Here is a 16,824-nt window from a genome sequence, read left to right as displayed (position 1 = left end):
GTTACATTCACTAGTTCCAAAAACATCAAGTGATTTTGCATAGCCACATCGTTTCAACAGAAATACTCATCATAAATGTAGATGATAATACAAGTTATACACATGGAATTATAGATATACCTCTCCTTAATGCAACCGCTGTGTCAGATTTCAAAAAAACTTTACGGAAAAAGCAAATCATGCAATAATCTGAGACGGAGCTCAGCACAATAGCCAAATTAGCCGCCATGTTGGGGTCAACAGAAACCAGAAAATACATGATAAATGTTTCCTTACCTTTGATGAACTTCATCAGAATGCAGTCCTAGGAATCCCAGGTCCACAATAAATGCTTAATTTTTTCGATAATGTCCGTTATTTATGTCAAATTAGCTACTTTGGTTAGCGCATTAGCGGTAAACAATTCCAAAGTCACAAAGCGTGACGAAATGTCCAAAAGTTCTGTAACAGTCATTAGAAACATGTCAAACGATGTACTGAATCAATCTTTAGAATGTTGTTAACATACATCTTGAATAACGTTCCAACCGGAGAATTTCATCGACTTCAGTTCACCGAAGGAACGGAGCTCCCTCTCACGTGAACGCGGCTCTTCAATGCGTGATCACCTCCTGGCAGTGGTCACTAATGCCTGTCTCCTTCGGCACCCCTTCACATTAGAGTCATCAGACAAAGTTCTATTGACTGTTGACATCTAGTGGAAGCCGTAGGAAGTGAAAACTCATCAATATCTTGCTGTAATTTCAATGAGAGCTTGGTTGAAAATCTGCCACCTCAGAAACAATTCAAACAGGAAGTGGAACTTCTCAGGTTTTTKCCATATGAGTTCTGTTATACTCACAGACATAATTCAAACAGTTTTAGAAACTTCAGAGTGTTTTCTATCCAATACGAATAATAATATGCATATATTAGCAACTGGGACTGAGGAGCAGGCAGTTTACTATGGGCACCTCTGTGCACCTTTCATCCAAGCTACTCAATACTGCCCCTGCAGGCATAAGAAGTTAAAAGAGCACTTTAATTTGCATTATATGCTCTTTATTTACAACTTTCATTTGCTATCTTTAGTTTTTTTTCTGGGTTGACCCTTTCTCAAATGGTGCTATCTGAAGAAAGAGATAGTGATTCCTCTAAGGAGACGTTTGAGATCTCAGAATTCCTCCCACCTCTACACCCGCTCCCTTTAAGTTCTAAATATATGCTGTACTCCTCCCCCTCTCTCACCCCCACTCCTATCCACCCCTTTCTCCCACTATTCCTCTGCCATCCCACTCCGTCCTCTCTCCCCAACTTTACCTCTTCCCACTCCGTCCTCTCTCCCCAACTTTACCTCTTCCCACTCCGTCCTCTCTCCCCAACTTTACCTCTTCCCGCTCCGTTCTCTCTCACCAACTTTACCCCATCCCGCCCCGTCCACCCCAATTTTACATCATCCCGCTCCATCCTCTCTCCCTAACTTTACCTCATCCCGGTCCGTCCTCTCTTCCCAACTTTACCTCTTCCCGCTCCATCCTCCCTCCCCAACTTTACCTCTCATCACCTCTCTTAGCTCCCTACCTCTCCTCCATCTCTGCCTGAGGAGGTGTTGGCCAGGATGTCCAGTCCCCTGCTCCTGCGTTCCCCAAGCCCGCACACCCAGACCCTCCTCACCACCCTGTCGGACCCCCTGCACCAGAGGGACCCCCCTGGGATGAGTCGCAGCTACTCAGCCGACCACCACCACCAGTACCTCCTCCATCCCACCTCCTCTTCCTCCTACCACGCCTCCCTACCGCCACCTCCTCACCCCGGCCTCGGTTCCGCCCGTAACCAATCACCCTCCGGGCGCAGGAAACTGCCCGCTATCCCGGCGGGCGCCGCCAGCAGCAAGTTCCCTTCCGTTATACGCATCACACGCGCCCAACTCCAGCAGGTGATTGATCAATCCACCCCTGGGCCACGAACCAATCAGACGTTTCTATCTTAACCATAACACACCGCCTACCTAATYCCCTCCACTATTAGTTACTTACTGTCTTTTTTAAATAGTTTGGTTTGGTTGTTCTTTTTGTTTCCTTTTGCTGCTAGTGTGTTAGTTGTGCTGTGTTTTGTTGTGTTGAACTGTGGTGTTGTTGTTGTGTTGTCGTCGTCCGGGCAGGCTGCTTTCTCCAGAGAACAGCAGGCCATTGTGCTACAGACAGAGCATGCTCAGATCCATGTGTCCTGATGTCAGGGGAATAGTTGGGGTCATTTCCTTTACAATTCCTTTTCAATTCAGTCAACTCAGAGTGTGAATGAAATTGCAATTCCACTTTTCTTCATTGCAAGACAGGGACTTTTGTTTTGGTGGATTGTCTTTTGTTATTTCATTTCCTCCTGTGTTCTCTCTCTCTCTTTTTAYTCAACCTGAACTGCTTTTTTTACTGACCCTGACTTCCTGTCTCTTTTGTAGGCCCCTGATTGGTTGAGTGAATGCTTTTGTTGTTGTTGCAGTACTGGGTTAAATACATGTGTCAAATACTTGAGTGGTGCTTGAGTAAGCATTCCAGGAACAATGGAATAGTCCCAAAAGTCCAAGCTAAATCAAACAGATGATAGATTTGACACAGGTCTGTCTTGTTGCGCTTTTTTGATACCAACTAACAGCTTGACTGACATTGCCTTGATGATGCTGTGACATGTTATGATCATGTTATGATCTCCATTCAATATTTTCACATGATCTCTTACAATGCAATAATTTGACTCTATTTATTTGTTAACCTGCCCTCTTTCTCTCGCTCTCTCTCTCTTTCTCTCTGTGTCTTTCTCCTTCCCCTGTCTCTCTCTCTCTCTTTCTTTCTTTCTTTCTTTATCTCTCTCTTTCTCCTTCTCCCCCCCCTCTCTCTCTCTTTCTCCCCCCTTCTCTCTCTCTGTGTCTTTCTGCTTCCCCCATCCCTCTCTCCCTTTTTCTCCCTTTCCCCTCTCTCTTTAGCTGACAGCTCAGCAGTCCCAGTCTGGCTCAGACTGTGCTCCACAGTGCCTACAACTGGAGAGACGAGGAGATGCCACAGCTGAGGCCCAGCAGCCCCAGGATAATACTGCTACCACTGACATCTACATCCTGCCCACCCCTAGCCAGCCTGGCAGCCCCACCAGCCTGGATGACCTCCTGGCAGATACCCTGATCAACGGAGGAGACACCCAGACCTACACCAAAGCCCACAGCCCTGTGCCAAGCCGAGCGTCCTCTCCTCGCTCCCCCCGTTCTCCCCGCTCCCCCCGTTCTCCTCGCTCCCCCCGTTCTCCTCGCTCCCCCCGTTCTCCTCGCTCCCCCCGTTCTCCTCATTCTCCACGTTCTAATTCCCCTCGCTCCCCCCGTTCTCCTCATTCTCCACGTTCTAATTCCCCTCACTCCCCCCGTTCTCCTCCCCCCCCCCCACCTAAAAATCAACAAAATCACATAAATTATCCAATAACCTGAACTAACAACAAAAGGACCATCACTCACCCAATATGACCCTGACCACAACCTGACCCACCCATACACTTAACCACCCACAAACACCCCCCAAAATATACACCCCCCGTTCTCCTCATTCTCCACGTTCTAATTCCCCTCACTCCCCCCGTTCTCCTCATTCTCCACGTTCTAATTCCCCTCGCTCCCCCCGTTCTCCTCATTCTCCACATTCTAATTCCCCTCGCTCCCCCCACAGCCCACTGTTAGGCCTAGTAAACGGCCATCTCTCGTCCCCAGCTAACGGCCAGGGAGACGGCAGTGGCAGTGGAGCCTTCCCAGAGCTCAAAGACCCTGAGAGTGACCAACCCCAGCCTGACAGGGGAGATGGGGTGGAGACCACTGACCAAACCCCAGCTCTGACCACCCCATCTCCGCCACCCAGCCCCCGTAAGGACCCCTCCCGCAGGCTGAGCCGTATCCCCGTCCTGCTGGACCTTCTCCCCACCCCTGGCTCTGCCATGGAGAAGCTGCTCCAGAAGAAAGCCCCCCACCACCAGGGAGGAGGCCACCACCCAGCCCCTTCTCTCTCTATCTCCCACCGCGGCCCCGCCGTGGCCTCGCTCCCCCACGGGGACCAGCTATCCTCCGCCTCAGACCGCTCTGAGAAGGCCGATGAGTCGTTCCTGGGCTCGCGCTCTGACTGCCAGGGGGATGACGCCCCCTCCCTCTCCTCCTCTTCCAGCCCCCTGTTCCGTAAGAGCAAGATCCCACGCCCTTTTAACCCTGCTAACCCGGCCCCAGAGCAGGAGAGTGCTGCACAGTACCTTCCACGCCCACCCCCGGGGAGACCACCCAGTCGGCTTGCAGCGGAGGGCAGGTAATAAGACTCTTCATGATTAGCTGTAAGTCACTCTGGATAAGAGCGTCTGCTAAATGACTTAAATGTAAATGTAAAATTAGCTTTAATGACAGGTTTATCTCACCTATCATGGTAACCTGGTTCCGAGTCTGTTTGTGCAGCCTTGCCAACTCCTATGTTCATTGTCATGCCAATGTTTGGGGTTGGCAAGACAGCACCAACAGATCTGGGATGAGCCTCTACTATCATTAACTGAATTACATTAATCTACATGTTAAAGGTATATCTAAAGTTCTAAACTCATTCTCCATCTTCCCAAACCCTCACCCCCTTCCTGCACCCAAGACTGAAGCGTTATCGGATCCGAACGGGCAGCACAAGCAACTCAGACCTCCTGACCTGTCTGTCCCAGCTGATGCACCATGGTCAGGGTGGTGGTTCTGCCCGCGGTTCCCCCCACCACGGCCACTCCTCTGCCCAGCTTGTAGGCTCCCGGATGGGCATGTGTAGCCTGACCAGCTCCCCCCACCAACATCACCACCGGAGCTCCAGTGCCTCCCCACGCAGCTGTTCCTCTCTACAGCGCTCTGTCTCCTCCTCCCCCTCTCGCCACGAACACCGCGGGGGAGAGCGAGGCAGAGGGGTTTGTTTCGGTCGCTCCTGTTCTCCTCCCAGCCTCTCTGGGTCCCCCCCTCCTCCCCGGCGCTCCTACCCCCACCACCAGGAGAAATGCTGCGGCCGCCAGGCCCGCACCGGTTCCCACCACCACCACGCCCTCAAGTGGAAAGCCTGCAGCCGCGAGGAGAGAGAGAGGAAGTGCTCCAGCAAGCTGAGCAGCAGATAGTGGGTCACTGCTCTGGCCCTGGTCCTAGCCTGACCCATACAAACCTCTGGGCCCGTTTATTCATGTGTCTCAGAGTAGGACTGCTGATCTAGGATCAGTTTGGCCTTTTAGGTAATCCCACCCTCTGTGTCGTTGCCACAGCAGAGGGTGGGATCAGGATGTTGATGCAGACCAAACGATCCTGCTCTGGATCAATGAAGACCCAAGGCTTCTGTCAGAGCATACTGAACATAGTGTCCCCCCCTCTCCTCCCCTGTTCTCTCTCTCTCTCGTTCACTTGTAATCCTTCACACTTTCTTCTCTAATTCCTACCATTTGGTCATTGTTTAGTCACTATTTCATATGCCCACTTTAATAGTTGATACCTAATGCGAAAAGGATCTCTGTGCATTATGCTGTGCTGTATAAGATGTTGGTGTTCTTACTTGTGGGGTGTTTCCCCTCATATCATCAGGGAAGTGAACACACTTAGCCCTCATTCAGAATACCCTAGGTCAGTCAGTGGATGAGCACTCATTTATTCATCACTAACCAATTTAATATAGACTCAGTCTATTCTGTTTCCTCTGTACTGACCTGGGGAGTGCAAGGTATAGCAGGTCTACATTTATGGCCATGAAGCTCCAGAGAAATGTACACTATCTACAGAACCTATTTATTTACATCTTGACACACTTGTCACACCAGGTACACACGAACTGATGACATCATCGATTGATGTGTCCTCGCTCTTTCTCTCTCTCTGACTTCAGGTGTACAGTGAGTGTCGTTTATTTCAAAGGCATTTAAAGCAATCAATTGATCAATGATAGAAGTGATCAGTCTTTTGAGAAGGAAGTGATCCTTCCTTTAATACAATCATATAAAATGTGTGTGTGCTCACACACGTACTTGTGCCTAATGTGTTGACTGATCTGGGGAATCTAAATGGCCAACTAAATGTGTGATTGAACACTAGTCACTGGGCCATGATTCCCTTTGTATGCCCCTCTTCAGAATGGAATCTGACTTTGTGTCCCAATTCTCTACCCTTCTGCCCTGGACTTCATAGGAAATTAATGGTGTAAGAGATATGATGGCAACCCTCCCTAACCTTGCCCATGCTTACAACCATCCAATTAATTTAAATATATGGATGGGGGGGGGGGGGATTGAGATGCCTGCTGAGGAGAATTGGGATGCCTGCTGAGGAGATTTGGGATGCCTGCTGATAACACTTATGGTACTCATTACTACACTAGTGGTGAATACTAAGTTATTATTATTATTGTATAATGTGTGCCTTGCCTTGGCGCTTTGAACAGCTTCTGGTTTCACTGCAAAGTATGTTTCTCATTTTTATTCAAGGAGCCTAATAAGACTAATTTGTGCCAGCTGCAAAGACAGACAGTCCTCATCATGTGGTTGTAGCAGTCTTATTCACTACAAAGACAGACAGTCACTCATCAATGTGTATTGTAGCAGTCTTATTCACTACAAGACAGACAGTATCATCATGTGATTGTAGCAGTCTTATTCACTACAAGACAGACAGTCCTCATCATGTGTTGTAGCAGTCTTATTCACTACAAAGACAGACAGTCCTCATCATGTGGTTGTAGCAGTCTTATTCACTACAAAGACGGACAGTACTCATCATGTGATTGTAGCAGTCTTATTCCTACAAAGACAGACAGTCTCATCATGTGATTGTAGCAGTCTTATTCCTACAAAGACAGACAGTCCTCATCATGTGATTGTAGAGTCTTATTCACTACAAAGACGACAGTCCATCATGTGATTGTAGCAGTCTTATTCACTACAAAGACAGACAGTCCTCATCATGTGATTGTAGGCAGTCTTATTCACTACAAAGACAGACAGTCTTCATCATGTGATTGTAGCAGTCTTATTCACTACAAAGACAGACAGTCCTCATCATGTGATTGTAGCAGTCTTATTCACTACAAAGACAGACAGTCCTCATCATGTGATTGTAGCAGTCTTATTCACTACAAAGACAGACAGTCCTCATCATGTGATTGTAGCAGTCTTATTCACTACAAAGACAGACAGTCCTCATCATGTGATTGTAGCAGTCTTATTCACTACAAAGACAGACAGTCCTCATCATGTGATTGTAGCAGTCTTATTCACTACAAAGACAGACAGTCTCATCATGTGATTGTAGCAGTCTTATTCACTCAACAAAGACAGACAGTCCTCATCATGTGTTTTGTAGCAGTCTTATTCACTACAAAGACAGACAGTACTCATCATGTGATTGTAGCAGTCTTATTCACTACAAAGACAGACAGTCCTCATCATGTGATTGTAGCAGTCTTATTCACTACAAAGACAGACAGTACTATCATGTGTTGTAGCAGTCTTATTCACTACAAAGACAGACAGTATCTCATGTGTTGTAGCAGTCTTATTCACTACAAAGACAGACAGTCTCATCATGTGATTGTAGCAGTCTTATTCACTACAAAGACAGACAGTACTCATCATGTGATTGTAGCAGTCTTATTCACTACAAAGACAGACAGTCTCATCATGTGATTGTAGCAGTCTTATTCACTACAAAGACAGACAGTCCTCATCATGTGATTGTAGCAGTCTTATTCACTACAAAGACAGACAGTCCTCTCATGTGATGTAGCAGTCTTATTCACTACAAAGACAGACAGTCCTCATCATGTATTGTAGCAGTCTTATTCACTACAAAGACAGACAGTCCTCATCATGTGATTGTAGCAGTCTTTTTCATACAAAGACAGACAGTCCTCATCATGTGATTGTAGCAGTCTTATTCACTACAAAGACAGACAGTCCTCATCATGTGATTGTAGCAGTCTTATTCACTACAAAGACAGACAGTCCTCATCATGTGATTGTAGCAGTCTTATTCACTACAAAGACAGACAGTCCTCATCATGTGATTTGTAGCAGTCTTAATTCATAGCAAAGACAGACAGTCCTCATCATGTGATTGTAGCAGTCTTATTCACTACAAAGACAGACAGTCCTCATCATGTGATTGTAGCAGTCTTATTCACTGCAAGGAAAAGGAAGCCAAGTTAATGTTTTTATTTGATTTATTCAGACAATATTTGAAGAAATATAATTTTTATTTATGATATTAAAGAAAGGAAATGTTTTAAACTAAAACGTAGATATTATGTTTTGTATAAAGTTTAGGTCAGGTCCAACATTTATGTCAAATAATATCATAATATTTATGTCAGAGTTTCCCTCCTCCGGTCCTCCAGTACCCCCAACAGCACACGYTGTTGTAGCCCCGGACAAACATACCTGATTTAGTTAATCGAGGGCTTGATGATTAGTTGACAAGTTGAATCAGGTGTGCTTATCCAGGGCTACAATAAACATGTGTTCTGTTGTGGGTACTGGAGGACTGGAGGTGGAAACACTGCTTTATGTCATATAAATATCCTATACCAAATCAATGTTTCAAACTTCCAAAGGATAAAAAACATGTGAAGAAGAATGTTGTCTTTGCTTTGTAATGACATGTTTTGTGCACTATTATTTCAAACAGTTAATGTATTGTTTGAGAACCAACCCCATTTTCTTTACTTCATAAAGACTCAATGAACACTCATGTAAACCCTCCCTCACCTTACCTTGGTTCTACCTACTACACCCTCTCCCTTAGCCTGAAACCCAGAACCAGTTTTGTGCTGACATTCCACTCGTTGTACTCCGTGTCATTGTCAAGCATTGGCATGACAAGGAGTGGTATGATAGCAGAAACAGTGATACGCAGGCTACCWCTCCCCACCCCTCTGCTTGTAATATACTGTGATATAACTAACTCATGCTTCCAGCACTACTAYGCCTTGCATGCGCTGCCTACCAAGAAAATAGAAAAACAATCAACCAATCAGTGAAGTAAGCAGCATACCAGTTCCCATAATGCACTGTGATTGTCTGAAAGGGAATTATGTTTGTTGGGTAGTACCACATGTATTTTGGTTGGAATATTTAATTTGCTTAGTTTTCCCTTTCGTCTCATGATCTCGTTCACTCTTATCGTCCCACTTGACCCACAGCATTGGCCTGGTTTCCTAGCTCTCCAATGCTCACATCTTAGGACTACTGTAACTGACACATTATTGCTGAAAACAAAGCTTCTGTATTTATTTAACACTGACTGATGGCCTATATATGATGTGACACGTGCATAGTATGGTCTGATGGCCTATATATCAAATGATTGCACACATGCCATAGTTGGTCTGATTGGCCTATTATCATGATTGTGACACATGCATATGTATGGTCTGATTGGCACTATATTATATGATGTGACACATGCATAGTAGTGTCTGATTGCCTATTATCATGATGTGACAACATGCTATAGTTAATGGAATAGACGGATATGAGGAAAAATAATTGCCTTAATCTAAAGTACTTGTATCATACAACCATAACTCTAACTGTAATACTGCAGTATGAGATGAACTATAATGATCTACTGTAATTCTGCAGTATTAGATTAACTATAATGATCTACTGTAATTCTGCAGTATAAATGAACTATAATGATTACTGATATTCTGCAGTATGAATGAACTTAATGATCTACTGTAATTCTGCAGTATGAAGATGAAACTATAAATGATCTACTGTAATTCTGCAGTATAGATGAACTATAATGATCTACTGTAATCTGCAGTATGAAATGAACTATAATGATCTACTGTAATTCTGCAGAGAATTAACTATAATGATCTACTGTAATTCTGCAGTATGAAATGAACTATAATGATCTACTGTAATTCTGCAGTATGAGATTAACTATAATGATGTACTGTAATTCTGCAGTATTAGATGAACATAAATGATCTACTGTATATCTGCAGTATGAGATGAACTATAATGATATGCAGTATGTCAAGTGGATTGTTTTACTTGGTCCATTGTGGTAGATGGTATTGTACCTGCCTACAGTCTGGTGGCATTCCAGGTTGTTTACATTACAGAATGTTGATACAGATCTGATTGAACTAAGATATCTACATTGCAGGAACCCCATAAATTACTTAATGATCTGTCTCACAGAGCAATGTGTAGGCCAGCCTGGGAAACACCCTCTCTGTCTCACAGAGCAATGTAGGCACCTGGAAACGCCCTCTTTCTACAAGAGCGACATGTAGGCAGCCTGGAACCCCCTCTGTTCTCACAGAGCGACATGTAGGCAGCCTGGAACACCCTCTCTGTTCTTACAGAGCAACATGTAGGCAGCCTGGAACACCCTCTCTGTTCTTACAGAGCAACATGTAGGCAGCCTGAACACCCTCTCTGTTTTACAGAGCGACATGTAGGAGCGCTGGAACACCCTCTCTGTCTTACAGAGACATGTAGGCAGCCTGGAACACCCTCTCGTTCTTACAGCGACATGTAGCAGCCTGGAAACCCTCTCTGTTTACAGAGCAACATGTAGGCAGCCTGGAACACCCTCTCTGTCTTACAGAGCAAACATGTAGGCAGCCTGGAACCCTCTCTGTCTTACAGAGCACATGTAGGCACCCTGGAACACCCTCTCTGTCTTACAGAGCAACATGTAGGATGCCTGGAACACCCTCTCTGTCTACAGACAACATGTAAGGCAGACTGGAACACCTCTCTGTCTTACAGAGCAACTTGTAGCAGCCTGGAAACACCCTCTCTGTTTTACAGAGCAACTTGAGGCGCCTGGAACACCCTCTCTGTCTTACAGGAGCAAACATGTAGGCAGCTTGGGAACACCCTCTCTGTTTTACAGAGCGACATGTAGGCATCCTGGAAACACCCCTCTCTGTTTTAACAGAGCCAGACTGTAGGCTGCCTGGAACACCTCTCTGTCTTACAGAGGCAACATGTAGGCAGCCTGGAACACCCTCGCTGTGTTAACAGACGACAATGTTAAGGCACCATGGAAACCTCTTCTGTCTACATAGCAAATGTAGCACCTGAACACACCTCTCTGCTACAGGAGCAACTATGTAGAGCTCAGCTGGAACAACATTACTGTTGCTTACAAGTACGAAACATGTTAGGAAACGCAACATGGAACAGCCACTGCGTCGTGCTCATCCACAACGAGCAAATATAAGCCCTTCTAGCCTGGACAACCCTCTTGGGTCTGTTACAGAACCTGGCATCATGAAAATTGGAGGCAGTTGATTGAATCACACAATATCTGTTGAGATAACAATAGGCGAGACATGAGGTGTAGTGGTGTTACCATGGCCAGCCTGACAATGATGCTCTGTAAGAGCAGAGAGGCGTCGTTCCTAGGTGGCAGCTACATGTTCAGCGCTGGAAACATTGAAGTTCATCCCTCTTATCTGCTAAATCTGACTATCAGAACAAAGGAGCAAAGCTCATAGTTTTAGGCAAGGCCTGCCTAGCATTACGACCGCCTGTTCTTGCTATGTACGTTAACAAGAACTCAGCATGGTTACAGATGCCTGAAGCACCCATCCACTATCTGATGCTGTAATTCATGGGCTAGCAACATTGCCTTGATAGCAGAGACCAGAGCTAAGGGGAACAGATACTCTCTCTGTCTACAGAAGCAACTTGCAATCGGTATGGCAACCTGGAAATCAGTCCCCCTGTCTTACAGAGCATACTAGAGAAGCCTAAGCCATTGCTGCAGTCTTCAACGAAAAGCACAATGTAGGCAGCTCGTGAACAACCCCTCGTTGTCTCTACAAGAGCCACGATGTACAGAAAGCCTACAATAGCCGGTTGCTTACTGAGATACATACACACGATGAAGGGTGTGCCACTGCTGTTCCCTTACTGAAAACCTGTCGCTTCTGGTAAAGCAGACAGAAAATGGTGCCCAGTGCGCTACAAATAGATTGCGCACACTCTGTAAGGAACAACGACGAAGTCCTTTTCCCAGCATGTCCTGTCCAAACTATACATGATATGCTATCAGTGTACAAAGCATAAGGTAGGGTGGTCCAGGCGTGCCAGTCACATGGAACATTGCCCTTCTGCTGGCATGATCGTCTAGCGCGCGACATGTACTGACTGCGCTGGAACTAACCAACCCAGACGAAGCGGAGCGACATGTTAGGGTCACCATGTAACACCATTCTGTTCTTCTTATCACAGTATCTGCGAGGTAGTGCGCGGGGATATCGACCTCGACAATTCTCGTCTGTCCCATTACAGAGTCGATCATCTGGATAGAGGACATGAGCGGGCAGGCCTGGTGGTCACACAGCGCAGGCAGCCTACACCTCTTCTGTTCTTACAGAGCAAGACATGTAGGAGCAGACCTGGAACTAAACCCATGTGTCTATACGAGCGAACATGTAGGCCTTTGCTGTGAAAATACGAAGGAGCCTCAGTGCTGTCGTATTTTTCAGCTGCGTATCTGTCCTTTACACAGCGACATGTAGCACAGTGTAAGTCACCCACATTGTCGCCTGTAACTGTCTACAACGAGAAGAAGGGTGTTCCAGGCGACCTACATGCTATATTAGCAGACTGGAACACCTCGGCTTCTGTCCTAGACTGTCCTTAACGAAGAGAGCAAAGCTGAGGCTGCCTGGACACCTCTCTGTCTAGAGACGATTCATTATGGTCAGCCCGACACACGCTCTCTGTCTTACAGCAGTCACATGTGAAGGCGCGGCCACTACCAAAGTTTGCGGCATAACCCTTCTCCTGGATCATTATCAGAGCACAGTAGGCCTAGGACTGGAGAGGTCGACGCCTCCCAAGGCTGCGCCTACATCTAGTCTTAGCAGATCTCGTAACACAAATGTAAGCAGAGACAGGGAGCTCGTAAGACTACCACCATCTGGTCTCGACCAGTAGCGACATTAAGGCTACTCCCTGGTAACGCCATCAGATGAGGTGCTTCTTACAGACCAGAGATGAACCATGTAAGCATCTTTAGCTGCTGTACAAGCGGGAAACACAAGATGCACCGTGCGTGTCTGGTTCTTTCCAGAGCTGACAGAACGCGACATGTCAGTAGCATGGTGCCAGCCCTGGAACTAGCACTGCCTTCATCAGCTCGAGTAGGACAGAGTGAGTTATCGCAGGCTGGCACTACAATGTGTATGCCTCTGTAGACACAAGCAGCTGGGATAATCATCCTCGTCTGTCTGACACTAGCGAATCGATGTTAGTGGTGAAAAACAGACGAATGGAGACACCCTCTGTCTGTTCTCTAACAGCCTAGCCATGCGGTGACCATGGATAAAGTCAGAGAGGGTGTCTTCTAGGACTAGACCCTATCCATCTGTTCATTACAGGCAAACTGCGACCATGTAGGCTGCCTGGAACACCCTTTTGTGATGTAAAAATCCATATAGTACCACACCAAGCAGTATTGCGATATCTTAAATTCTAGGCTATATTCGGTACTTCCATAAGCTAACCAACTGCAACTTTTTTTATATATAACTGTAAAAAGTGAAAGTATTCATTTCAAAGATCATCTTGATGAACCACAACATTTCTTCAGTAACGGCTTCAGTAAAAGCAGAGCTAAAGGAATAAACAGTGATGCCAATAATCAATACATTAATCATACTTGTATTTTGTTGTTATTATTGCACAAACAAAGTGGTATATTGTTATTTTCCTGACTGAGATTATGATTTGCACTGGTGACATGGTGGTGTGATTGTAAAGGTGTCACAAAGCTGTCATAGCATGCCTGTATCTGTGCTCCAATGATTGTACTCATTCATGGCCAGGCCACAGATACTGTGTTGTTGGAAGTTTTTGGGACAATAGGCTAAACATCTAAGAACAACAACAAATTGATATATTGGGTGTATGGATGCTCATTGTTGCCTGTGTGACTTCAGTGTTAGATATTTTTGAAATGGTTTACGTTTTAGTCCTGTGCTGCAACGGTTTAGAAATATGTGTACAGTCAGAAGGAAAGACTGTAACAAGGGGAAGATCTACATTGTACATAACTGTAATTATTTATGTTAATTTTATCATTCATACCATATCAATGCCTTGTACAGTGTTTTTTTCAGTTCATTTAAAATTATTTTGTATTTTATTTTTATAAACTGGTTATAAATAAAAATACTCATTCAGCATGYAGAAAATAATACACTTGACTTATTTATTTTATTTGAGAAGTGGTCTAGTGACAAGTAGATGATATTTGAACAGGTTTGATTTGAGTTCTGTTAACACTCAAAATTCAAAAGGCACTCTCACATCTGAGCTATCTTTTTTGCAGGGTCATGGTAACAGTTGAATAAAATGAGAAAAAATAAGGAACCTGCACGCTGCTCTTGATAGTATCACTGCTCTTTAATAAGCTTTACATATCGACCTCACGGCCTTCGTCAGAGTTTTACGTATCGGCCTCACGGTCTTCATCAGAGTTTTACATATCGGCCTCACGGTCTTCATCAGAGTTTTACGTATCGGCCTCACGGTCTTCATCAGAGTTTTACGTATCGACCTCACGGTCTTCATCAGAGTTTTACGTATCGGCCTCACGGTCTTCATCAGAGTTTTACGTATCGGCCTCACGGTCTTCATCAGAGTTTTACGTATCGGTTCGTCGAGCTTTACGTATCGAGCCTCAGACTTTGTCAGAGCTTTACGTATCGACCTCACGGCTTCGTCAGAGCTTTACGTATCGCCCCACGGCTTCGTCAGAGCTTTATTAAAGCAGTGATACTATCAAGAGCAGTGTGCTGGTTCACTTCTTTTTTCTCAGTTCTGTGTACACTAAAATGTTTGAATTCTCAGCCATAGAGAAAGCAATCTGACTGTAGGCCTACAGTACTATTCTGAGCGACCTCCGTCCTGTTTTGGAGTGAACTTTACAACTTTGTGAAAGTCACTGGATCAAGGACATTCCAACTCTGAGCGTCACCCATTGAAATTGACATTTAAAGGTTAAGGTTAGGTAAGGGTTATGGGTTAATACAAAAAACATGTTTCCTTATGGTGAAGTTTGGGGTAGGGACTCCCCATCAATTGGGGACTTTCCTTTGATCTATGTATAATACTTAATTATAGGATTATGACCTATGTCCTGGGATTTCCTATTATCTATGTGTCAGGGTGGTGTCAGGGGACCTGCCTGTGTGTGGTCCCGGAGAGTCAGTAGACCAGACCTCCTGGTTCGTGCTGCTGTACCCCATTGACAATCCAAGCCCTGCTGGATCAGGGGAGGAGACTGTTCGTCCTCAGACCCCTCCCTCGTTTTTTCATGAGATCACCTCACTGCTGTCCTCGGGCAGGTGGCGGAAGTAAGCTCATTACCTTTTTGAACATGTCCGTGGCTTAATTTCTCCAGTACTAAGCAGTATGTTACCAGTATTACATTACAATATTCTATTACCAGTATATTACCGATAACAATACAACTATTACCTGTATATTACCATACAATATAATCATTTTCCAGGATATTACACGTATATTACCATACAATATAACTGTTTACCGGGGTATTACATAATTCAAATGACCAGTATAACAAGTATATTAACCATACATTACAGTATAACCAGTATATTACCATAACAGTATACACAGTAAATAACAACCAGTATATTTACCATAAATATACCAGTATACAGTATATTACCATACAATTATACAATTTTTTAACCAGTATATTACCATAACACCATAACTGTAACGGTTCGTCTTCCTCCTCGTCTGAGGAGGAGAAGTTTGAAGGATCGGAGGACCAATGCAGCCGGTGTTGTGTTCATCTTATTTAATGGAAGTGAACAACTCAAAATACAAAAACAAAAAGTGAAAACCGAAACAGTTCTATTGGTGCAGACACACAAAGACTGAAAACAACCACCCACAAAACCCAACAGAAAACAGGCTACCTAAATATGGTTCCCAATCAGGGACAATGATTGACAGCTGCCTCTGATTGAGAACCATATCAGGCCAAACACAGAAAAACACAGAAAATAGAAAACATAGATTACCCACCCAACTCACGCCTGACCACACTAAAACAAAGAAAATACAAAAGAACTATGGTCAGAACGTGACAATAACAGTATAAGTCATATTCAACAATCAAGTATTACAGTTATACCATAACAAATAAAGTTTATTAACAGTATATAACTAACAGTATATTATAAAATATACCATATAACAGTATATTACATACAATATAACAGGGTATACAGTATATTACATAACCAATATACCAGTATATTACCAGTGTATTACCATGAAATACAATATTACCTGTATTTCATACCAATATAACATTATTACCAGGATATTACAACGTATATTACCATAACAATATAACAGTGTTACCGGGTAAGTATATACCGATGAATACCAGTATAAGTATATTCCATACCAATATAAAGGTTAACAGTTAATTACCTACAATATTTGTACCGAGGTACCAGTATATTACCATAACAATATAACAAGTATAACCAGTATATTACCATAAAAATATAACATTGTTACCAGGGTATACCAGTATATTACGTATAAAATATATAACAGTATAACCAGTATATTACCATACCAATATAAAAGTGTTACCAGGGTATTACTCAGTACTCATTACCGATAACAGTATACCAGTATACATATATTACATATACTACGCAGTATAACAGTATATTACCATTAACAATATACCAGTATAACAAGTATATACCATAACATATAACATTATTACCAGTATATTAATAT

The 16,824-nt window shown here is 44.2% G+C and overlaps 1 protein-coding gene and 2 long non-coding RNA genes across 3 annotated transcripts in view; 1 reads left to right on the top strand and 2 right to left on the bottom strand.

Moving 5' to 3' along the window:
* LOC111963066 (tau-tubulin kinase 2-like) overlaps positions 1 to 6,559 on the top strand; it is a 64,939-nt gene extending 58,380 nt beyond the window's left edge. The window contains 4 exon segments of the mRNA XM_070443302.1: positions 1,553 to 1,915; positions 2,957 to 3,359; positions 3,692 to 4,301; positions 4,629 to 6,559. Of these exon segments, the coding sequence (XP_070299403.1) occupies positions 1,553 to 1,915; positions 2,957 to 3,359; positions 3,692 to 4,301; positions 4,629 to 5,127 (1,875 nt within the window). The 3' untranslated portion in view covers positions 5,128 to 6,559.
* A 3,761-nt stretch (positions 6,560 to 10,320) lies between these two features.
* On the bottom strand, positions 10,321 to 10,637 carry LOC139027683 (uncharacterized). Its single transcript, XR_011479804.1, has 2 exons — positions 10,556 to 10,637; positions 10,321 to 10,394 (listed from the first exon to the last, which is right to left on the bottom strand). It is a non-coding gene; the product is annotated as an uncharacterized lncRNA (long non-coding RNA).
* Positions 10,638 to 10,639: 2 nt separating this feature from the next.
* On the bottom strand, positions 10,640 to 13,463 carry LOC139027682 (uncharacterized). Its single transcript, XR_011479803.1, has 3 exons — positions 13,416 to 13,463; positions 10,762 to 10,823; positions 10,640 to 10,721 (listed from the first exon to the last, which is right to left on the bottom strand). It is a non-coding gene; the product is annotated as an uncharacterized lncRNA (long non-coding RNA).
* Positions 13,464 to 16,824: the final 3,361 nt, after the last annotated feature.

The sequence above is a fragment of the Salvelinus sp. IW2-2015 genome, linkage group LG4q.2 (assembly GCF_002910315.2).
Source record: "Salvelinus sp. IW2-2015 linkage group LG4q.2, ASM291031v2, whole genome shotgun sequence".
NCBI lineage: Eukaryota > Metazoa > Chordata > Actinopteri > Salmoniformes > Salmonidae > Salvelinus > Salvelinus sp. IW2-2015.
The sequence above is the reverse complement of the archived record's forward strand: the minus strand, read 5'-3'. Positions and strand labels throughout refer to the sequence as shown.